At 41.1% G+C, this 24,851-nt stretch overlaps 1 protein-coding gene across 7 annotated transcripts in view; it reads left to right on the forward strand.

Annotated features, from left to right (window-relative positions):
- The window catches only part of RAI14 (retinoic acid induced 14), a 148,707-nt gene that overhangs the window by 120,412 nt on the left and 3,444 nt on the right, over positions 1-24,851 (forward strand). For 3 of the 7 annotated variants that reach the window (XM_057540008.1, XM_007192227.2, XM_007192233.3), the window contains 12 exons: positions 3,417-3,481; positions 7,551-7,608; positions 8,339-8,409; positions 9,969-10,075; positions 10,709-10,887; positions 11,171-11,199; positions 12,424-12,510; positions 13,432-13,518; positions 15,914-15,971; positions 18,634-18,752; positions 19,417-20,952; positions 22,148-22,297. In XM_057540008.1, coding sequence (XP_057395991.1) covers positions 3,417-3,481; positions 7,551-7,608; positions 8,339-8,409; positions 9,969-10,075; positions 10,709-10,887; positions 11,171-11,199; positions 12,424-12,510; positions 13,432-13,518; positions 15,914-15,971; positions 18,634-18,752; positions 19,417-20,952; positions 22,148-22,297 — 2,546 coding nt within the window. The remainder of the gene's footprint in view (positions 1-3,416; positions 3,482-7,550; positions 7,609-8,338; positions 8,410-9,968; positions 10,076-10,708; positions 10,888-11,170; positions 11,200-12,423; positions 12,511-13,431; positions 13,519-15,913; positions 15,972-18,633; positions 18,753-19,416; positions 20,953-22,147; positions 22,298-24,851) is intronic. The other 4 variants (XM_028169049.2, XM_007192228.2, XM_007192230.2 and 1 more) reach the window with 4 other exon arrangements.

The following is a 24,851-nucleotide window of genomic DNA, read 5'->3' on the forward strand; positions in this document are numbered from 1 at the left end:
ATGTTGTGTTAGTTTCAGGCATACAGCAAAGTGATTCAGTTATACTATACATGTATCTATTCTTTTTATTCTTTTTAATAAATAAAATTAAAAAAAGGAAATACATCTTTTATACCCTGATCTCTCCCCTGGAACTATAACTAGGTGAATAGACTTCTGCTTCAATGATTAAAAACTTGATGTAAAGATAAGCATTTCTAAGAACAGTGTTGTTTAAATATATTTGAAGTTGTAAATAAGAAACAAATTAATTTATACTTTTATTGTTTATATTCAGCATTCTGAAACCCTGGTTCTTAAATAGATATTTTAAACCTTATCTAGTCGAGTATCATTTAATTCTTTTTCTAAATGTCTCCATATTATAATCTGAAACTATAATTTCTCAAACTTCAGCCTTTTGGTGCTTGTTTGTCATGTCTTTGTGTCTTATGACCTCATCGGTTTAAAAATTTGTCACCTACACTTGAAGACTGTGTTCTCAGTCCCATCAGTAGTTCCTCCACTCTATGAGTGAGTTCTTCTCTGTTTCAGCAGCAATCTTAAATCACTGAATAAATGGTTGTTGTCTGAGGTAGGTTGGAGGATGGTGTTCGTGGCTACAATGGCTAGGTCATCCTTCTTAGACTCTTTCAATAACAGGATTCTTAAACCTCCTGGAATAGCCCACGACTCTTGACTTATAAATAGCCCTGGTCTTTTCGCTTATAGAGTTCTGCTGAGATGCACTTGAATTAGGGTTGCCCTGTTATTTTCCTATAGGAAAGTTGCTTCCTGATATTCCAGACAGATCCACAGCTGAGTAGGGGCCAGACTTATGCACTGGCTCGTTTCAGTGAGGTTCTGTCACTAATATAATATATTCTCTTCAGAAAATGTTGCATTTGGAAAGAGAATTTTGTTTTAATGGTAGCAGGGAGAGACATCTCACTCCAGTGTCATGTTGTCCAGGGAATGATGCATCATTTGAATTTTGAGACGTTTAAGTGAAAAATGCTTTTGTGCTCCTGGTTAGGAAAACACATCACAGGGCCAAGGAATAAGACAATTTTGTTTCTCTAGAAACACAGCGCTCACTTCCAGGTATGACTAGAACACTTGGAGTGAAAAATAAAAGCCTGTTATTTATTTTATGACGAATTGTTTAAATCTCCCTACCTTCTTGTCTTTGGAGAACTGTGCCTTTTTCCAGTGGGTGCTATTTATGTAGAAGAGCTTTTGTCCACGGGGTAGACAAAAGTTAAGGCATTGCATACACGACATAAACAGTCTTCTACTTACAATCAGGATGGGTTCCAAAAGTTCATCTGTAAGGCATTTGTTTAAAACACAGAATGTGCTTGTCCTTAGAAACACTGGAATAAATGATGGTTGAGGGCCAGGCTAACCCACCAAAACCTATTTAACACATAATGTAACTGAACTCACTATTGTGTGTTATACATCCTGAAAGGAGGGGGTCTCCTGCGGTAAAAGGAGGAAGGGGAAGAGAAGATCTTTGTCTTCGTGCTTCCAAGGGTCTCAGTCCCTCATCTCCTGACCTTCCGCATCCTCATCCATTTGGGAGGAGGTCAAAGGATTCCTTGCCTCAGTGTTCTACACCCATCAATTAACTCCCCTCACACATACCCTGAAAATCTCTGTGCAGCCACTCAGAAAAGAAGGAATCTGATCTTTTGACCTCACACATGCTTTTGTGCAGCTCACTGTGGTCCTAAAACCCTCTAATTTTAAATATGGTATTTCCTAGCCATATGATAACCTAATAATTAGTGGATTTCTGGTCAGTGTTATTATAAAGACTAATTCAGAAAGGAGAAATGGTATTTGGAGACTGGACCACCATATAATAGAAGCTGTTCCTCTAAGCCAGGGGTTCTCAACCGGGGGTGATTCCCGCCCATCCAGGGGATATTTGGCAATGTCTGGGGACATTTCTGATTGTCCCAACTGGATGTCCAGTGGGTAGAGGCCAGAGATGCTACTCACCATCCTATAGTACATAGGACCACCTGACCAGCTTCAAATATCAAGAGCAGTAAGGCTGAAAAACATGCTTTAAGCCTGTTATGGCTTAAAGTATGGGTTGCTTACAGGTGTTACATTGGGGGTATCTTGGTCAAACAGTTTACAAATGCAGGATTTAGGAGTTTCCTAGGTGTATTGGGTTGGCTGGCAGTGGTAACTTTGGTTCCCTCCCTCCAAATCCCCCTCCGCAGACATCTGTAGTGGACATACCCTCTAATTCAAATTCACAAATGTGTATCGAGAGCCTATTATGTGCCAGCAGTGCTGTAGGCTCTTGGGATATAGAGTTTATATTCTAGTGGGGAAAGAAGAGCAGTTAGACATGAGAGAGAGAGAGAGAGAGAGAGAGAGAGAGAGAGAGTGTGTGTGTGTGTGTGTGTGTGTGTGTGTGTGTAGGGAGAGAGGAGTGGGGTGGAAAGGGAGAGTTGAAGGTGCTGGGTGCTATGAAGGATAAAAGAATGAAGCAGGAAGTAGGGGTAAAAGGGGTGGGGGAGGAACTGGAATCTTAAGTGGTGAGGTCAGGAAAGGTCTCATCCAGAAGACCATGTTTCAGTGGCATCCGAGGGAGGTAAGAGGGCAAGTTGGGTGGTTATATTAGAGGAGGAGGGTCCAGGCCAAGCAAAGAGTAATTTGCCAGGGCCCTGGGGTGGGAGCCTGCTGGTCTGGTAGGGCTGTCTCTGAGCCCCTCTTCCATAGAAACTCTATAGGCCCATTCGGTGGTAGCGGGGAGGGACCTGGGTATAGCGTTAAAATTTCCTAAAGTAATCTGGCCACAGAAACGTCAGAGAGTCTCATGTTGTTGTAATGTTCTGTGAAGGGAGCGTGAAGAGATGCTACTTTGCTAGTGTGTTGTTTTTATAACCCTTTTCCTTCTTCCATGTAAGAACTTGGGACATCTGAACTCCAGGTAATTTCCATACAGAGCTGGAGCACATTTGGGGGAGGGAGAAACGAGAGGTAGAAGTGGGGTTTCCGTGCGGGCGTTTGGTGTGCCCCCTGCTGGCTCGCTGGCTGCCTTTGCTGGGTTCCTGGGCCAGTGGCAGTCGTGGCCTGGTGTGACTGTTACGGACGCGGGGCGTCTGGCACCCGTGCTGACAGCTGAAAGCAGAGCTTCCAGGGTGCATACCAGGAGTCCACCGCAAGCTTCTAGCCCAGAGCTTGATTGTACCCCAGGAGGACAGCAGCTGGCATGGCCTCTGAACGTTATCCGGGGGACAGGATGCTCTGTGTCCTCCCCACTTCTGTCACACTGAACTTTGCAGAGAAGTTGAGGCCTCATTCTCAAGAGTAACAATTCCATCTTTGTCGGAGAACAATTTATTTCCTCATAGTTGTCTTCATTACAGAGATAAGAGATTAAAAAAACATTTTTTTTTTAATCCATTTAGGACACAGTGCTTTGCACCTTGCAGCCAAGAACAGCCACCATGAATGCATCAAGAAGCTCCTTCAGGTAAAGTGGAATAATAGAAAATTATAAATGCATCATTTTTAAAATTTGAAAGTAACCTTGTGTGTGAAAGAACAAACACATACACACATACTCCTTCAAATATTATCCCAGAACCTGGGTTTCCTAAGAAGCTTCATTATAGCCAAGGAGAAGATTATTTCCATAGCAGTTGCGCTGGTAGAGAAGAGGATCCTAATAAAAATTTGGAGTGTCTTTCTGGGATCCAGCCCTTTTCTCCGCTTTATTCAGCTCTTTTTTTCTCATTGGAAGGACTTGTACCCTTTACATAGTCAGCTTGAAAAAAAATTTTCATGCTGTTGGAGATCCTTATAATACAGGATCTCCAGTATCCTAGTATTTATTCTCTCTCAGTCATTAGTAGAATGCAGCTTTTCTTGATAAGCAAAATTTCAACCACTGTTTCCTTGTATGTAACTTGATGAGCCTTTAGTTCTTAGCTTTTGTTCAAGTTCTTGGTTTTATTCTTCTTTATAATTTTAGGTCAACTCCCTGGTTTGATAACCTTGCCAGGAAGTTTATAATGATTGCTTCGGGTGACTTCCGTATATCTTTAAAGATGAATAGTTCGTGAAATCCCAATAGCAGTTTGCACAGTAACTTCCAGCTGTTGCCAGTCAAAATGCAAGCTGGCTGTTTTCAGGAAGAGCACACAGCAATAAAATATGTGTTTGGAGTAATGTCTGTTCTCTTGAGCTGTTGTCCCGGCCTTCCTGAGCATCGTTTGGGACGCAGCATCTTGCTTTAATTTGGCTTTGCAATTCTAATGCAGCAATATGGGCACATTCTTCAACTTGTCCTGGCCTGTTGATCACACAGCTTCTTGTCTTGCATGACCTGATGCAAGCTACTACCAATGCCAGCAATGCTTAACCTTAACAGGTCTTTGAAGTGAAATTCAAGAAACATAGGTCAACATCTGTGATGATGATGATGATGATTTTTTTTTTTAAAGATTTATTGATTGATTGATTGATTGATTGCTATGTTGGGTCTTCGTTTCTGTGTGAGGGCTCTCTAGTTGCGGCAAGCGGGGGCCACTCTTCTTCGCGGGGTGCGGGTCTCTCACTGTCGCGGCCTCTCTTGTTGTGGAGCACAGGCTGCAGACGCGCAGGCTCAGTAGTTGTGGCTCACGGGCCTAGTTGCTCCGCGGCATGTGGGATCTTCCTAGACCAGGGCTCGAACCCGTGTCCCCTGCATTGGCAGGCAGATTCTCAACCACTGCGCCACCGGGGAAGCCTGATGATGATTTTTATTCTGAGGCTCCTCTCTAAAGACAGTTACAATAGAACTTTTCTTCCCTGCCTCTACACCCATGGTCTTAACCTTAAATTTTTGTTTAACTTATTTGTATTTTAAATCTCCATTCCCATCCTGGCTTGGCTAGCCAGACTTTGCATCTGGCTCTGATTTGAAGGAAGAATGAACTTGACAAGCTGGAAATCCTCATGGGCAAGGACCAGATATTCTAGCCTCTAATGTAATTTTATATCTGGTTATGCAAATGGATTGGTTTTTCCCTGGAATCTTTGAAGCCTTTAAACAGTTCCTTGTGCTGTTCTAAAATTAGGCCAAAACATGGTAAGCTGTAACGTGATCTCTATTCTTCTTACCACTGAAGGGCAGACAAACATTTCCAACATTGCCTGCTCTCCGCAAATTGTCTGAATTCTGTTCCTCTTTCTGGATAGTTGTTAAAACTGGAGGCTTTGACGGCCTCCTAATGGGCTGCTTACCTTGGGTCCTGCACCCCTTTGGTAACTGCTTCACTCCTCGTCTGGGCGACCCATGCCCTCCGTGATGGGGCCACTGCCATCTCGTGCGCCCCTCACCCTGCGCCCTCTCTCTCCGGCCTTTTGCTCTTACTGTCTGTCTGCTGGAGAGACTTCCCTTCTCCAGTGGCTACCATTTCAAAGTTCCACCTCCTTAAGGCAATGGGCACAAAGAGAGCCTTGTGAGAGTCTTCAAATGAACTCTCCCCCTCCCCCGAGAGCCCACCACTCCCCCCCACTCTCTCTTGTAGCAAGTGGTCCCTGGGCACCATGCACCTTGTCAAGCAGTGAGTATTTACTCACAGAGCAGCCCCTATCCTGCTGGAGCTTGCCATCTGGTAAATGAAGACAGAAATACACATGACCAATTGCACAGCGCTGAGAAGAAAACTAACAGAGTATTGTGAGAGGGAAGTGAGGGGGGATGTTCAGGAAGGCCCCGGGGAGGAGGTGATATTTAAGCTGAGAACTCAGCGGGGCAGAGAGCCAAGGGGAGAGCATTCCAAGCAGACAGAACAGCAAGTACAAGAGGCCTGAGGTAGGAAAGTCACTAACTAGCCGGGGAGGAAAGCAAGCCAGTGGGTGGGCTGGGGGCAAAGCGAATGAGGAGCAGAAAGAAGGGCCCAGGGGACTTCCCTGGCGGTCCAGTGGTTGAGACCCTGCGCTTCCACTGCAGGGGGCGTGGGTAATCTCTGGTCGGGGATTCTGCATGCCGTGCAGGGAGGCCACCAAAAAAAAAAAAAAAAAAAAAAAAGAAGGGCCCAGGCTGCAGCCTTGTGTGTCATGATGGACAGACAGTGATTCCTCAAAGTACAGTGTGGAACTGTGGAGGACTTTGAAGTAAAGAACAACACTGCCAGTTTGGAAGTTCACTCGATTTGTGTAGAGAATTGACTAAAGAACTGAGGACAGCCAGGTGGCCCTCAAGGCTGTCCAGGTGAGCAGGTGTTGGCTCAGACCAGGTGGTGACAGTGGAGAAAGAGAGGAGAGTAGATCAGGGTGTGTTTTGGGGACAGAATTGACAGGACGTGGTGGTAGGTTAGACGTGGCAGGAGGAAGAGGAGAAGAAATCAAGGATGACTCAGTGGTTTCTGGCTCAGTGACTAGACCGATGATAGCGCCGTTGACAGAGGCAGGGATGGCTCGGGAGGATCCGGCTGCGTGTCGGGGAGGGGAAACCAAAAGTGTTGGCTGTGCTGCGTTTCAGACGTCAGGCGGAAATGTGAAATAGGCTGTGGGTTGTCAAGCCGGGGGCTCAGAGATGCCATCTGAGTGTACAGGTATGAGCACTGGCTGTAGCCCAGCCTGTGTGGCTTTGAATCCTGGCTCTGCCACTTACTGTGACCTGAGCAAATTACTAACTTCTTTGTACCTCAGTTTCCTCATCTGTAAATGGGGGTAATAACAGTATCTACCTAGGATTGTCAAGAGCCTTAAAACAATTCTTTGAACAGTGCCCAGCACATACTAATAGCCAATACTTACACAGTAGTGTTGTCACTGTTAAGATATACACTCGGGAAGCAGTAGCTTCTAGATGGGATTTCGAGCCATGGGTGTGGGTGAGATCACTGAGGGAGAGAGCTTAGAGAAAGAACACCCAGGAGCCCCACAGTTTTATGTTTGGCTAAAGGGGCAGGCGTGGCCAGAGCAGTGGGGGGAAAACCAAGATCGGATGGGCCAGGCAGGGCTCTAGGGGCTGAGAGGAGAGAGTGTTTGGAGAAGAGGGAGTGGATTGCCGGGGAGAGGTGGGTACGAGGAGGGCAAGCATGTTTGCCGTCGCTGGAAACACGAAGGTGGCTGGCCACTTGGATCAGGGCCATCCCTGTGGAGTCTTGAGGGCAGACGCCCAACTGCAGTGAGTCCAGGAATAAATGGGAGACGAGGAAGCATGGCTTGTGTGGGACAGTTCTTAACAGGAAGTTGGTTTTGTGATGGGGGATAGAGAATTAAGGCAGGAAATGGGGGGAAAGGTGGGATCAAGATGAGAAATCCTAGAGCATGTTTGTTAGCTGGTGGGAATGATCTGTTGGTGACAGAGTTGATGGAAGAGAGAGGGGACGATCAAAGCAGCCAAGAGGTGACGGTTCACCTGTGTCATGATTACTTGGAGATGGGTCTCCCTCCCCATGAGACCCTGGGCCCCTGGAGCACAGCAGTTGGGACTTATTCATGTTTATTATACTTTTCTTAGGAAGTTGCATCATACCTTGCAGGAAAAGGATGAACTGAATAGAACTGAATTCTATTATACGCATTTATTGATTTTTGTCTTACAGTCTAAATGCCCAGCCGAAAGTATCGACAGCTCTGGGAAAACAGCTTTACATTATGCAGGTAATTTTCATTCTCTTATTTGTCTTCTTCTGCCATGAGAAACAGTAAGTGTTCGTTTTCCTTATTTAAGCCATTAACCTTACCATTGTTATTCCTGATACCATTTTCTGTCATCCTTCCTAGACATCATTCCCATTTTCCTCAGTTTGCAAATTGTGTAGGGTTTTACAGAGGAAATACAGCTAGAATTCGTCAATCGCCTGCCAAACAACTAGTAAAAATTGTCCTGGTTATTATATTTTAATTAACGTGAGGTTCTTGTTTAAGAGATATTCATGAGCATTTGTAGATTTCAGGTAATGTGTGATACAGATTTCTTTTTACTTGGGAATCAAAAGGAACATCAATCAGTTTTATTTATCAACATTTGGTTTTACTATCTGTCACACAGTTTCAAGTGACGAAAACATTGGTACTGAAGTCCAGGATGATGAGATTTGCAAATTTCTTTTAGTGCTAGTTGTGGAAAAGCTAAGTCCCACGAGAAGCTAAACCAAAGGTTTGCCTAAAGGCAACAACTGGCAAGCACTGCCTTTAGGTCTGGTTGACACTGAAATTAAACAGTAATTTAAAACACCACTTACTTAACCATTCCGACATCATTTCTCTTCAATGCAACGTATGCAAACTGGGTGGAAGGTGAACTTTTCCTTCATAGAAGTGTTTGATGCCCCTGGCTGTGAGAGTAGCTTTGTGATTGGCTGTGGTTTCTGTGTCTTCCTTCTCTCAGCTGCACAGGGCTGCCTTCAAGCTGTGCAGGTTCTTTGCGAGCACAAAAGCCCCATAAACCTCAAGGATTTGGTAAGTACCAGGTGACCACTAGAGGTGCAGATGGACACTGGTTTCTAGAGCACCATGGGCTACTTCTGGGAGTCACGAAGACCTTAGAGACCCAAGCATTTGGTAAAAGTCTGTTGCTTTCCGACCTAGATCCTCTTGTGCAAAACAGATTTAAGTATTATCCCAGTTGGTCCTTAAACCGTTAATAAAACGTTTTGCAGCATGCACTTCCTGTGTTTGTTTCTAAGGATAGACACGTGGCTTACCATCAACCTAAATACTAATAAGGCTTAATTTCCTGATTTTTATAAATAAAAAATAAGTCTAAATAGAAGTTCTATTTCTTTTTGCACCCCATATATTACCTTTGGTACTAGGGTTTTCCAATTTTAAAGATCACTTGTAGCCTATTTTGACCTTGCTGGGCTATTTTGAGAATAAACTGACATGCCTATTGCTCCTGATTATAGGGTTAAATTTCCTGCTGTAGCATGGGACTTGGCATGTGTAAGTTATACCTGATGGGGACATTGCGAAGTGAGCATTTAGAATCTGTAAATAAATTCACGCTCCCTGAATCTCGGTACTTTATAACCAGAAAGTATTATAACTTCACAGAGATAATTTTCTAGAAATTCTGAAGTTCGACTTTGAGTGGATACTTAATCTTTAAGCAGCAATTGTATTTTTAAATATCCCCATGTTAAAATAATTGGATATATTGTAACTTTTCTTTTCCTTTGCCTATTTGAATACGTCCACCTTAAAATTACTGTCGACCCCATTTGTGGGGTATGTTCAAGGCAAGAGCAGAATAAAAGCCTCTCTTTATGGTTTACATAATTTGAGTCAGACCCCACTTCAAACTAAGATTCTGGAAATTGTCACCTATAAATTCTTCTAGTATTTTTTTTTTCATTCGGTTCATACTGTAATGTTGAGGTTCTTAATCCATTTTATATAGTTTGTATGAGTTGGGATCTAATTCTTTTTTCTAAAGGAATTGCCAATTGTTATAACATATTAAACAAATCATTCTTTCCATCAGTCCCCTTATCTAGTCATGTGTCAGTAATGAACAAATAAACTCTTAACACATGTTTCGATACCTAGTAAGATTATGAAAGGGTATGCTTTCTGAGAAGACAGTGGTGGCATGGCAGGATACTAGGATACATGTAGTTCACTCAGAAGAAACTGCTAAGAGAGCGGTGGGACCTACTAATGCCATATGGAAACAACCCCTCATTTCTCCAGAACCATGGAGAACCATCTCTCAATAAACATGGTATACTTGCCTCGAGCCTTTACGTACTTTGTGTTCCACTCTCTCTCACATCATAGTCGAGACAACAAGCAGCCCGAGAGACTGACTCCTGAGGAAAAGCCCACAGTCAGTGGGATTCCATAACAAGGGTAGTGTTAGGGTGTGACGTTGGCCTATTAGGGACAGACTACTTTGGTGGGTCAAATGTAAGACCAGCAGGACAAGTCAGGAATAAATGTAGAAGGAATAAGGACCTTTGCACTTCCGGCATTTGGCATCTAAGTTAAAATCTTAATCTAAATTTGTCTTCTAGGATGGGAATATACCACTGCTTCTTGCAGTACAAAATGGCCACAGTGAGGTCTGTCGCTTTCTCCTGGATCACGGAGCAGATGTAAATTCCAGAGACAAAAATGGAAGGTACCGCAGAATTAGAAAGCATGTTATTTCAGTGATATCCACATTCTGAGAAGCTTTCAAAATATCACAGCTGTATTTTGGATCATTTGTTTTAAAGCAGTTTTAATTTCTTTCTTTTACTGATTTCTGCTTTTTTGGATAATTAAGAATCTGTTTTGACTTAAAAAATATTTTCCCCAGACCTCTGGGAGCATCATTGCTGACTGTGTCTGTGATGAGATTATTAAACGCTAAAATGAATAGGCCATTTCCTTTGCCTTTTCATGCAAAATAAAAGTAAACATATTGGTTGTTTTTTAAAAAGTCTTAATAATGTTATGGGTTCTTTAAAAAACTTGATTTGAAAAAAAGGCAAGATTTGTGCCAATCGTATTAAATTCCATCATATTTAGAAGATTATGTCTATGTTATTTGACCTAATATTTAATGTTCTGATTTAATCTGAAGTTTTATAAAACAGCAACCCAATTTTATTTTGATAGCATTCCATTTTGAATTTCCTAGAAAATTAAGTGTAGTACAGGTTTAACTGCACTTAGTCTTCTTTCCTCTGTTTTTAAGACAAATGAAATGATTTCCTAGCAAAAAGTTTTCACATTTTGTGTACTAATTTTTTGTCTCCTCATTCCTTAGAACTGCTCTCATGCTGGCTTGTGAGATTGGCAGCTCTAACACTGTGGAAGCCTTAACTAAAAAGGGTGCAGACCTAAACCTTGTAGATTCTCTTGGACACAATGCCTTACATTATTCCAAACTCTCAGAAAATGCAGGAATTCAAAGCCTTCTATTATCAAAAATCTCTCAGGATGCTGGTATGTGAAAGAAAATAGCCAGTGTTGTTTTAAATTTATCCACTCCATTTTCCCCAAAGGTTAAAGGAATTTGTGCAATATATTTTATTATTCTTCTAAATATATTTCTGGAGAAAAATAGTGTTGAATATTGTGTATGTTGTGTGTATGGGTGTGTGTGTTTGTGTGTGTGTGTGTGTGTGTGTGTGTGTGTGTGTGTGTTTATATACCCCACCACCCAAAGTGGATATGAGTCATTATGGCTCTTATAGTTTTTTTTTTTTCCCTCACTTTTCTTCTATAGATTCAAAGACACCAACAAAACCAAAGCAGGTATTTATCTTTGGGGATGGAGATTCTTTTTCATCATTGCCTGTGCGAGTTTGAACATGTTCTAATTAAACCACTCTGTGGTCCATTAGGAAAGAGATAAAGACTAAGCTGAAACTACTTAAGGAGTAAAATATCTTTGGATTAAATGATTCATTGTAAGGTGGTAAATATTTTCTTAATGATTTACCCTATTTCCAAAGCATGTAACTTTAAACTTGCTACTTATATATTCATCTTTTTCTGAAATATACTAATATTTCCTACTGGTGTGAAAAGGTTTGATGTGATTTTAACTCTGAGAACAACAGTATTTTAACTACTTGTAATATCACAGGAATTATAGAACTCTGTCCATAGCCATGTTAGATAGTTAATGAAAGTAAGAGATTTAGCATTTTCTTTCATTTTAATTAGAGCTTTTCTAGACTGTCATTCATTTTACACAGATAGAAATTGAGAAGTTTACCCTGTTACTCTGGAGTTTTTCCTAAAAACATAGTCACTACTGTTTATTAATGAGATATATATTTGGCTGTTTTACTTATTTATACATCAAGGTTCTTGAAAAAATTATCATAATCGGCAAATACTTGATACTGAATTTATTTTGTACCAATTGTGTTATATTTATCCATAACCTTCAGAGATGAGGTTCCCCCTTTTTTCCCATATTTATGGTCATTCCTTGGTATCTGCAGGGAATAACAAAATCTGCAGAAGCTCAAGTCCCTTATATAAAATAGTGTGGTACAGTTGGCTCTCTGTATCTGCAATTCTGGGATATGCAGATGGTTGAATCTGGATGTGAAACCTGTGGATATGGAGGGTCAACTGTATATTCTTTAAGAAAAGGACTGGAAGTAATGAAAAGGTCGGGGAAATACCACTGCTTTGCATTAAGATGGAAGCTAGACTATGAATGTATTCTGGGTTCTAAGTTGTGGTAAACACCCCCTTATTTTCTACTTTCCCAGTTCTCCATACCACCTTAATCTGGTTTTGTCTTGTGTTTTTTATTTTCTTGCTTTAAAGCATGGGCTGCTAGAAGAAAACTTGGAGCATGCATATTACTTATTTTTATGTTGGTAGCAGATTTCAGATCTTGATAAAGTAAGAAATGCATGAACTGTTGAGGTTTTTCTCATTTGTTTGATGAAGCTATTTACTCAGACTTTACTAACCTAACTAACCCACCTCCATTCTTTGGACTGTGATAACTTTCAGCATGATCAAGTCTCTAAAATAAGCTCAGAGAGAAGTGGAACTCCAAAAAAACGCAAAGCTCCACCACCTCCTATCAGTCCTACCCAGGTAAAAATAAAAGAAAACCAACAATGAACAAACATTTAACAACAAAGCCATAATTTTGTCATTTTGTGTTTAGGCCAAAAAGAACTGTTTTAAAATTGACCCTTAAATGCACATTTGAAATTTTCTGTAGTGGTTTTAAATTACAAATAGTGGTATGAAGAATTTTGATTATTAGTATGGAAATAATGTTGATTCTTATTTAAAAACTGAAGAATTGAACAGTATCTTTTTTAAAAACCTCAAAATTCTTAAAATCTATGCCAGGAACGTTTTCCTCAAGATAATGAGCTCAGTCTATTTTCAGAGCTCGTATTAACAGCTCTAGTAAAGTGGGGGAGAATGTGTAGCTGGTGAGGCGTTAGTTGAAAATGAATTTTAGTTGGTTTATTAAACATTGTTAAAATACATTTGCCTTTCCTATTACACTTAAGGTTGACTAATATTAAAAAACAGCTTTCATTTCTGAGCTTATAGTGATTACTGAATAGAGGAGGAAGCTTGAATATCTATGAAATGGTAAATAAAAACAGGCCAGGGTTTGTTATTAAAAGAATCATAGGCCATAAAAAGAATAATCCATATCAAATATTTGAGCAGACTATCTCATCCAATAAGTAATGTTAAATACGTTAGCATATTCATTAATAATATTCTCAATCTGCAATAGAAGTTTTATAAATTTTTAATGTTAATTCTAGTGAATAAAAGAGTGAAGTTCCGTAGTTAATTCTACTGGGCAAACTTTAAAAAAGTATTTGAGGTAGCTGAATTACACTGAAAATATGTTACCCTTGAATTAATTGAAACTAAGGATAATTATTGTTAGATTTATTTGCATTGGTTAAATAGGCTAATTCTTTGGCACTGTAGAAGACTTTGAAAAAGGACTCTTTATTGATGGCTTTCATTTTGTTTTTTTAGTTGAGTGATGTGTCTTCCCCAAGATCAATAACTTCAACACCACTTTCAGGAAAGGAATCAGTATTTTTTGCTGAACCACCCTTCAAGGTATTTCCTTTCTGTGTCCAACTTATTATTGAATTTTAAGATACATAATAGATTTGATTTAATCTATCAAAAATCTATCACTGGGCAAAACAGAATATATTTCTCAGTCATTGGTTCAAACCTTTTCATCATAAAGCACCCTTTGATTATTTTCCCTAGCATGGGCTCCATACAAAAAGAGTAGCATGAATCAATTATATTTGTTAGCTAATATTTAATTTTCTTCATTAAAAAAGGACAAAGATAAGACTTTAAGATCACCAGTCATCTTACCAAATTGAGTTGCTATAATACTAATCAAAAAGAAAGAAATGGTTATTCTCTGATGTCTTACTAAGAAGTAATTGTATATTTTTAATTAAACTTTTTACTGACTATAAAAGTAATATGTATTTATTTTAGAATTTTAGAAAATCCATTAGGTCTTATTCCACCTGATTCTCTAGACTTGTGGTTGGAAAGTATTTTAAGGAATGGGAGGGTATTTCAATTTAATATCTGTTTACCTAACAATCACTAGGAAATTGTACTTGGAAAGAAAGTAAAATTTATAATTGTTAAAATGAAATTTCAATGGCATAATTGTTATTCTTTTCTCCCTTCTAAGAATTACTAAAAATGAATTTTCTTTTAACTTGGATGCATATTGATGTGGAAAAGATTCTATCAACCTATCATTTCCCTTGCTTTAACTAGATTTTATTAAAATACAAGGCAAGGAAAGGAAGTTATGCTCTTATAATTACTACCCTAGTATCTTCTAATATGATTATGGCTCAAAGGAGGCAATGCGTTCCAAAGAATAATATCACAAATTATGTTTTTCAGAAATAGAGTGTAAAAAGACTTTTATTTCTTTAAAAAAAATCACAAAAAGATAAAAAGGACACAATTTAGAATAGCTAAAGTTTAAAAAGATTAAAAATACAAATTTTTGGTGATGATGTGGAAGAGTTAGAACTTTCATACTCTGTTGGTAGGATGTAAAATGGTACAACTACTTCGGAAAACCATTTGACAGTTTCTTGAAAAGTTCAACATTCCTAACATATGATCTAGCCATTCACTCATAGACGTTAACCCAAGAGAAATGAAAATATCAAAAAATCATATACACAAATGTTTATAGCATCTTTACTCAAATATCCCCAAACTAGAAACGATCCAAATGTCCTCCAACAAATGAATGGATAAAGATAATGAGATACATGCATATAATTAAATATTACTCAGCCATAAAAGAGAATGAAGTGCTGGCCAAGCAGCATGATGGATGCATCTGAAAACCATCATGCTGAATGAAAGAAGCCAGGCTCAAAGAAATTCATCCCCTGTGACATTCCATTTATAGGAATTCTAGAAAATGCAAAAAGGAGAGTAGTGGTTGCCTGGGAATGGCAGGGATTGGCTGTGATGAGGCATGAGGAAACTTTTAGAGGTGATGGGAATATTCTGAATCTTGATTATAGTGGTGGTTCCTTGGGTGTGTATCTGCCAAAACTCCTCAAATTGTAAGCTTCTGATGGATGTAGTTTATTGTACCTTAATAGAGTTGCAAAATAAAAATAAGCACTTAGTTTTTTAAGTGAAAATACAGCTTTTTTATGATAAGCACTTGCCAAAAATGAGCCACTTCATTTTTAGCATTTGAGCCTTTACAAAAGTTCCTTTGCTGAACAATTCTCTCTCTTATCATGGTCTGCGGCTCATCTAGATAAAACATGGCAATTTCTGGCAAGTGACTGTATTTCGTTTTGGAATGAGAATCTGGCTTTGAAGGTAAAGAATTTTTCCAGTATATTAATGGACAGAGATATTCAGGGATACAGGTTTAGAGGAAATCTTTAGGGGATTGTCAGTCCACAGCCATAAGAATTTTTATTCCCTTATAAAATTACCTTTATTTTCTGTGACAGGTCTCATTTACTACTATTTCCCTTAAAAATAATTAATAATAATATATTAATAGTTAATTTATGAAATGATAAAGCTGAAAAGTGCTTCTAATGTATTTTAATGTATTACCCAGATAAGTAAAACTTCTATTTGACTCTGTTATGAAAGTAGTATTCACCATCTCAAGCTTTAGCACATAGCCCACTAAATTAGCTATTATGTAATTTTATTATACTCTTCAAAGATACTTGTAATATACTTACTGAAATTTCTGAAAAATATTTTGAGAATATACCCTCTGGAACCTCTAGGTAAAAACTGTACCTCAGGAGATAACTGTCACTTTTATTGTATTTTAAAATATCTTCTTTCCTGGAGATTATCTGTTTTTCTAGTAGGATAGCACCAACTTGTATAAACTCAAGGAGGAAAATTTGCTTGATTCTTTTGTAGAGTGTTCCATTCAGGAATATTCTTTTAAGTCATTTTTGTGTTCCAGCAGGCTGAGATCAGTTCTATACGGGAAAACAAAGACAGACTAAGTGACAGTACTACGGGTAAGATGAAGGGGCATTTTTGTTCCCTTGACCGATCTCTATTTCATGTTCCTCTAAGAGAGCAAAGGCCAACCAAGCAGGGGTACCCTGTCTGGGGAAGTCGGAGAACCCAGGGTGCCACCCTAAGGCTGCCAACACTGCACAGCCTGGTACTCTCTACTTCAGGGGGCTTTCACCTAGATTAAGGAGTCCCTGAGCTTGGGTGTGCAATATATCTCTGTTTTCATCTGTTCCTAATTTAGCATTAGCACTTCCTTCAATTATGAATATAGGCAATAAGCCCCAGCGGTATTAGCAGATCAGTGATTCTGACACCAAGAAAATTCACAGATAATATCATATCCCCTCACTGTTATTACAGATACCTTGAAAGATCATTTACAGTATCTCTGCTAGAAACCATGGCAGTTATTAGACCTGCTTCCAGATCTTGTTATTTGGTGTGTTTCAAAGAAGGTCGCCAATTACTGTAACCTGTACATTCTATTTTTTTTTAACATCTTTATTGGAGTATAATTGCTTTACAATGTTGTGTTAGTTTCTGCTGTATATCAAAGTGAATCAGCTATGCATATACATATATCCCCATATCCCCTCCCTCTTGCGTCTCCCTCCCTCCCACCCTCCCTATCCCCCTCCTCTAGGTGGTCACAAAGCACCGAGCTGATCTCCCTGTGCTATGCAGCTGCTTCCCCCTAGCTATCGATTTTACATTTGGTAGTGTATATATGTCAGTGCCACTCTCTCTCTTCATCCCAGCTTATTTGATGCATTTTAAAACATCGTTTTGGGATGAGGTCCATAGGCTGTAAGCTGCCAGCTAGCGGCCCTCCTTACAACTGAGCGGCAGGTTATTTCTTGAAGGGAGAGCCAACTGAGCACCTCCACGGCTGCCACAATCTAACTTTTCTACTTTTGATTTTTAAAAGACATATACAAAGAGTGTTAATGAAACCACACACTATCATATTGTCCTTCACCAAGACAGGGTTTAATTCATTGTATCGAGTCCATCCTGTTGCTTTATCCTCTAAGAATGTAGGACGGTATATGCAGAATCAATTTGAAATGTAGAGTAGATTACTTCAAAGGCCCCTTTTTGCTCCAGCATTCAGTTTCTTAGTCTGTTATGTATTTCATATGTGTTTGGAGCCCTTAACTTAGAGAATTTAGAAATATTAAGAAATATTCCTGGCAGAGAACAATGTTAATATAACTGAACAGTTGTTACATTGTATACTTTAAAAGCCATCCATCGTGGCTTAGAAGTAATTTTTGTTGCTTAGAATTACCCTCATGCTCCCAATCCCCTGGTTCATTCCAAGCTGACCAGACTCTTTGTCAAGAACACTCATAAAGCTGTGGTTTAGGCACCAGACATGATTAGTAAGCATTTCTATGAAGAAATGTCATTTTGTATCCTTCCAAATTAAGATTAAAGTTTTCATCCTTGCATTAAATGGCTTGAGAAAACTTTTAAATAACAGTAGAAATTTGGATCAGTGCTATTCAGAGTGTGGTCTCTAAACTGTTGCCAGTCTAAAATAACTAAGGAGTTTAGAGCAGAAAGTCATCCAGCCAAGCACACTGTTTCGTCCACCTGACAATTTTTTTTCCATAGGAAGACTTTCTGGATGAAGGAAGCAGTACATTGAGTGACATTCTGGAGGACGTTTCTTGTCTTGTCTCAATGAGAACTTTGAGTAGCATAGCTTTAAATGTTATTTCAGCATGATAATCGGTAGAATCTCAAATAGTTCTGGTTTACCAACAGTGTATACTGTGGGATTCAGAGAAGTCTGTTTCATGCTGGGCTGGTCAGAGAATGCTTTAAGGAAGAGGCAGAGTTTGCCATGAGTCTTAAAGGATGCCTAAGAGTTATCTAGCCAAACACATGCTACAAGGGCAGTCGTATGGATGAAGAATTAAAGAAGCAGCCTTGTGTTGAGAATATAGAGTGTGTGATAGAAGCCTTGAATCTGATGAAAATGGGATACTAGAGAAAAACATCAGGAGTTATAAACCTGAAAAAAAGTAGATTGGAGCCAGATCCTAGAGGCCTTAATCCAGATAAAGGAATTTGGAGGTTATTTTTAGAGGGAGCGCAATTAAAGCACTTGAACCAAAGGAATGACCCTATCAAAGTATGTTTTAGGAAGATTAGTCAGACAGTGTTGTTGGTACAGGCTGCATTTTCACTAGAGGAGAGAGAGAGAGATTTGTTAGGAAGCCATTTGTAGAGTTACCAAGTATGGTGATGAAGTTTGAACTAGAGTGATGGATGTGGGAATAAGAAGTGAACCAGATTCCAGAGATCTTTCTAAAAGGATTCACAGAATGGGATGTATTAGGCATGGGAGGAACAAAAAACAACCAAGGTGTGGCACTTGATTAAGTGAACGGAAAATGTGTGACCAAATCCATCAGTTTTCAGATGTGCTTATTTGTATCCAGGCACCTAGTATTGTGCTAGGGAAACGCCAGTAAGGAAACCCCAGTACCTGAGAATTGCTATTCATCTATCCAGCTGGAGCGGGCTTTCATTCATAGTCTGGACTAGGAAGAAGAACTGGATTGGGTAGAAAGTGAGTTTGTTAGAGGTCAGAGAAATAACAGTTTAATTTTTTAAATATTATTTTAAATTGCCTGTCTCTTTTCCAAGGTGCTGATAGCTTATTGGATATAAGTTCTGAAGCTGACCAACAAGATCTTCTTGTCCTACTGCAAGCAAAAGTTGCTTCTCTTACCTTACACAATAAGGAATTACAAGATAAATTACAGGTAGGTAAATAGATTGCTAACACAGTCTATTCTGTAGGGTCAAGCTATTGGGTTTTTCAGGGTTAGTCAGGTGATATTTTGTCTTAGACATCAACATTAGTTTCTTCTTTTTAAAATATAATTAGCCTTAAGCATTTTATAGTTTCAAATTATTTGTTTCTTGAGAGAGTTTATTCATTAACTATTTTTGTAAATTGGTAAATTATATATGATTATATACATAGTATGATATATATGACAATATATATACATATATGTACACACACATATATATGATTAGTCAGTTATTTACTTAGTAAAGTTGATCATTTAGCAGATTTAAGAACTTGATAAGAAGTAGCTGTACTAAGCCCATTGTCCCTCTTGGCAACTACAATAATATGAGAAACAAAGGAAAACTTTGAGTCAGAGGCTCTTCAGCCAAAACAAATCTCACATTTTTAAAGTGGCACACATAATCTGTCCTAAGAGAGCACAGAATAAGCTTAGAGTCATTAGTCCAACTCTTGTGTCCCAGACCATATTTCTTCATGGGGCAAGAGGACGCATGCAGAACGGTCCTGCAGCTCTCCCAAATGTAAGGTTTGGACTCGCTCTCTCATTGCAGTTGCTTGCTCATCTAACCACACCTTTGGTGCCATTTCATTCTTGCCTTTTTTTCCAGGCCAAAACACCCAGGGAGGCAGAAGCAGACCTGAGCTTTGACTTTTACCATTCTGCTGAAACTGACTTGGCCCCATCCCTGGGCAAACCTAGTGAAACCCCTCCCCCAGACTCCAAACCATCTCCATCTGTCTTAACACATTCCTTGAGTAAATCCACAATCGACAGCGATGTCAGAATCCAGCAACTACAGGAGATTTTACACGACTTGCAGAAGAAATTGGAGAGCTCTGAAGCAGAGAGGAAACAGCTGCAGGACGAGCTCCAGGCCAGAAGGACAGAGTCGGTGTGCTTAAACAACTCGGAGGTTTCAGAGAACGGCTCCGACCTCAGCCAGAAACTTAAGGAAACTCAGAGCAAGTACGAGGAAGCTATGAAAGAAGTCCTGAGTGTGCAGAAGCAGATGAAACTGGGCCTGGTCTCACCGGAAGGCATGGATACTGACTCGGGCCTCCGCGAGCTGAGGATCACCGAGGAGGAAATAGACGTGCTAAAGCGGGATCTCCAGAACGCACTGGAAGAAAGTGAACGAAATAAAGAGAAAGTGAGAGAGTTGGAGGAAAAGCTTGTAGAGAGGGAGAGAGGGGTGGTTATTAGGCCACCTGGGGAAGAGTACGAGGAAATGAAAAGTTCATATTGCTCGGTGATTGAGAATATGAATAAGGAGAAGGCATTTTTGTTTGAGAAATACCAAGAGGCCCAAGAAGAAATCATGAAATTAAAAGATACACTGAAAAATCAGATGACCCAGGAGGCGGGTGATGGAGCTGGGGACATGAAAGAGGCCATGAACAGGATGATAGATGAACTCAACAAGCAGGTGAGTGAGCTGTCCCAGCTATACAAAGAGGCCCAGGCCGAGCTGGAGGATTACAGGAAGAGGAAATCTCTAGAAGACGTCACAGCTGAATATATCCATAAAGCAGAGCATGAGAAGCTGATGCAAGTGACCAACATATCCAGAGCGAAGGCTGAAGAGGCACTGTCTGAAATGAAGTCTCAGTATTCCAAAGTGTTGAATGAGCTGACCCAGCTCAAGCAGTTGGTAGATGCACAGAAAGAGAACTCTGTCTCCATGACGGAGCATCTGCAAGTGATAACCACGCTGCGGACCGCTGCCAAAGAGATGGAGGAAAAACTAGGCAGTCTGAAAGAGCACCTTGCGAGCAAGGAAGGGGAGGTGGCAAAGCTGGAGAAGCAACTCCTAGAGGAGAAAGCGGCCGTGACCGACGCGATGGTGCCCAGGTCCGCCTATGAGAAGCTCCAGTCGTCTTTGGAAAGTGAAGTGAGTGTGTTGGCCTCAAAATTAAAGGATTCCGTGAAAGAGAAAGAGAAGGCCCATTCAGAGGTTGCCCAGATTAGAAGTGAGGTCTCACAAATGAAAAGGGAAAGGGAAAACATTCAGACTCTCTTGAAATCCAAAGAGCAGGAAGTAAATGAACTTCTGCAAAAATGCCAGCACGCTCAGGAAGAGCTTGCAGAAATGAAGAGAGATTCTGAAAGCTCTTCAAAACTGGAAGAGGATAAAGACAAGAAGGTTGGTGAGACCGTATTGCTGTTGAATTTCGAGCTAGTATACGCTAGGACTTTCAACCTTCATTTACTGTGGTGAACATTTTTACCATTTGTAAGCACTAACCTATTGTGAATGGTCAGAGGCTCCACACGTGACTCCCCCCTGTCCCCAAAGCCACACTAAGAATAGTAGGGTGGACATTTATTTAAAAAAAAAAAAATACTCATCTTCTACTGCTTCCCTCATACCAAAGCATTTTCACATGTGTGGTACGTGTTTTCCCTTTAAAAATTATTTTACAGAAGCCCTGCCAAGTGTCAGGGATCAGAAGTGAACCCACCAACTGAGAAGCATTTGTGACCCATCTTGAACTTCTACTCTGTTGGAATCCAGACAGATTCCTCTGTCATATGAAAACCCAATTACTCCCAGACTTGATACTGCTTCCCTAAACCCCACGAGCTTTCCTCTGAGTCAGTATAAAAATCCTCCCTGGCCCCCATTTTCAAAGGTGTACAGGAGAATAAGGCAGGAAATATGAGGGGCAGGCGATTCGAGATGGGCTGGGTGGGGAGGAAGGAGGAAAGTAAAGGGAAAGTGGATGATGCTTCCGTGCCTGGATCTGCTCTGCATCCCCGGTCCCCTGGGTCAGATGTTCTGAATGACATTCATTAGAGTATTTTTAATCTTTTTTTATTCCTTCATTATCATGAATGTTTCAAAAAGAGCTCCTGAAGCCAAGGAGACAGGGGGTGGAGGTGGGGGGTTGTCTTCACTACGAGGCGAGATGCCCGAGATACCAGGGTTTCTAAAACTTATTCCTGACTGCTCACGTCAGCAATATGGAGCAAGACCTAGCTGTCTCCAAATAAGGAACACCTGAAATCCTGTTTCTGATTTATTTTTTCAACCGTCCCCCTTTTAAGGGTGAACGAAGGAAATCCATGTCATAGCTTTTGTTACCTTCAGGCCCCAAAACACAGTCTGACATTCAGGGGCTCTTGTCTGCATGGAATGGCCTTAGAGGGCTTTGTTTGGTTTGCCTGATTTTATCTGATTTTATGTTTCATTTTATGGCTTTTCTTTTAAAAATAAAAAAGGGATTGCTGCAGGATCCCAGAGGCCAGGAGAGGCTATGTTCCAGGTTGAGAAATAGGTGGAGTTTTGCTTCTGCGTCAGGTTCTTGCCTATTGATAGAGCTTTCCTTTCTCGCCAGATAAACGAGATGTCGAAGGAAGTCGCCAAGTTGAAGGAGGCCCTGAACAGCCTCTCGCAGCTCTCCTACTCCACGAGCTCGTCCAAGAGGCAGAGCCAGCAGCTGGAGGCGCTGCAGCAGCAGGTCAAGCAGCTGCAGCAGCAGCTGGCTGTGAGTGGGCGTGTCTCTGCGGCCTGGCTGCGGGTGTGGGGAGGCAGACAGCACACCGGGGGGAGCGGGGAGCCAGCGGGCAGATGCCCAGCCTGAAGGCGTGTTGTGCTTCAGTGAGCAGCTGACTGCAGACTTCTTTGATGAAGGCCAGAGAGGGAGCGGATGGATTTCTCAGTCATTGCCTGCAATGCGATGGGTAACATGTGTCAGTGGGAAGGAAGGGAGGAGTCCACAGGACAGTGGGAGGAGGCTTCTTGTTCGCTCTTCCACTCGCTTTTTACCCTTTCTCCATTCTTCTGCCATGGTAGTCACTGTCTCTGGCAGCGGCGAGAGCTGTTCCTTATTAGGGGCCAGGATCTCTGGTAGTTGTATGTCTACATGTCTGAAGCCGCTTCTTGGCCTCTCTCCTGATTTCACCCAGGAAAGCCCTTTCATGTCTGTATTTGTTTCCGATGGCTATTGTAATAGAGCAACACAAACTTGGTTTAAAACAACACGAACTTATTACTACAGTTCTCAAGATCCATACGTCCGAAGAAACCAGTTTCACAAAAGTAAAGTCAGGGTGTCAGCAGGGCTGGTTCCTTCTCGAGGCTCTAGGGGAGAATCCATTTCCTTGCCTTTTCCAGCTTCTAGAGTTTGCCTGAATTCTTTGACTCGTGGTCCCTTTCTCCATCCCCAAAGCATATCACTCCAGCCTCTGATTCTGTCCTCCCATCTCCTCCTTCCACCTTTGACCTTCTTGCCTCCCTCTTATAGGACCCTGGTGGTTACATTTTTAGATCCACCCAGATAATCAGGATAATCTTCCTTTCTATCTCAAGATCCTTAATCTCCAAGTCCCTTTTGCCTTATAGGTCACACTCCCAGGTTCTACGGATTAGGACGTGGGCATCTTTGGAGGGCTATTAGTCAGTCTATCACAATGTCTGTAAAGTTTTAGTCATTGAGGGTATGTTACATTTTGCACGTGAAGGTTAGTCTATCCTGGACTGTCTCTAGCTTCCATTTACAAACAGGACCTGGATTTTGTGATTTCTTCAGTACAGACTCGATACTGGTGAATTCAGGTTTCTACAGTCCTTACTCCGGCTGGCCACAAAGTACAAAACCAGCTTTTTTGTGTGTTGCCAGCTCTACTTGAGCAGTGGAGGAGTAGTCAGGGAAGGAGAAGTTGCTCTTGACTGTGTTTTGCAGGTCATTTTTCTGATCAAGTGATTATCACAGACTTGTAGATAAAGTACTAATGATTTATACAGTCATTCTTACAGTTATTCAATATGCGTTTAATGAGCTTTTATGCATCAGTAATATACAAGGTGCTGATGATATAAAAATGAATAAGACACAGTCCCTGCCTTCATGGAACGTATACTCAATATAATGGCTTACCATAAACTCAGTGTAGTAAGCGTCCACTGATAGGTGCCCAGCGTGCTGTGGGCACAGAGAGGCAATGTGCTCACCCAATCTGGGTGAGTCTCTGAAGGCTTCCTGCAGGAGGCGATGCTTGTGCTGAATCTCAAAGAGATGAGTAGGAGGCAGCAGGGACTGGGATGTGGCATTCAGATGGCCCGTGGTAGCCATGGCAACCACAGTTCCAGTGGCCGAGGCTGGCAGCTGGAGAAGTGACTAAGGAGCTAGGCGTCTGCCGGGGCTGAAGAGCCACAGCAGGAGGCAGGGGAAGCCTAAAGCAGGTTTGCTGCAAAGATGGGAGATGGTGGTGAGGGAGTGGGATGCTCTCAACTGAGATCTCAGAGGTAATGACTGAGGCAGGGCTCTGACCATAAGAGCGGGTGGCTAGAAGGAGGGACAGGTCATGAAGCTTAGGTCGAGGGACTGAGAGGCCAGGGTGGTGGGTGGCTCATCCACGAGGATACTGAAGTCAACCAAGTGATGACAGAAGCAGGACCGGAAAGGAAGACAGTGATCAGAAGACAAAGCTATAAATGATGGAGTGGAGGCAACCAAGAGGTGGGAGGAAACAGCACAGAGAGAGCTACCAAGCGTACCTTCTACTGGGAGGAACTTCAAAGACTGAGGTTTCAAAGGGTTTCCTTGAATAGGAAGGACGCCTCATATCTGACACTGTTGGGGAGGAGGTGAGACTGGCTACTGATAGACTTTAGTAGATTTTTAAAGTGATCCATATATGATAGTCTCAATTTCCATCATGACGTAGGCAGAAAGGCCTCTTCTTAGATGAGTTAAGAGCTGAGTTGAGATCCTTGAAATAGTCACTAGGAGGAATTGGAATTATAGCTCGACAAGGAGAAATAAAATCATTAACAGCTGTGCTGAGGGACCATCTGAGGTTGGTGCCGTCACCCTGTTCACCTCCTTGGTACAGTGACAGCGAAATCATTGCATTCCCCAGGGATTATACACCAGTGGCTATATAGAAGGTGATCGATAACTCTCTTTAAAAGAATAAGTTTTTAGGGCTTCCCTGGTGGCGCAGTGGTTGAGAATCTGCCTGCTAATGCAGGGGACACGGGTTCGAGCCCTGGTCTGGGAAGATCCCACATGCCGCGGAGCAACTAGGTCCATGAGC

The sequence above is a fragment of the Balaenoptera acutorostrata genome, chromosome 2 (genome assembly GCF_949987535.1).
Source record: "Balaenoptera acutorostrata chromosome 2, mBalAcu1.1, whole genome shotgun sequence".
Lineage (NCBI taxonomy): Eukaryota > Metazoa > Chordata > Mammalia > Artiodactyla > Balaenopteridae > Balaenoptera > Balaenoptera acutorostrata.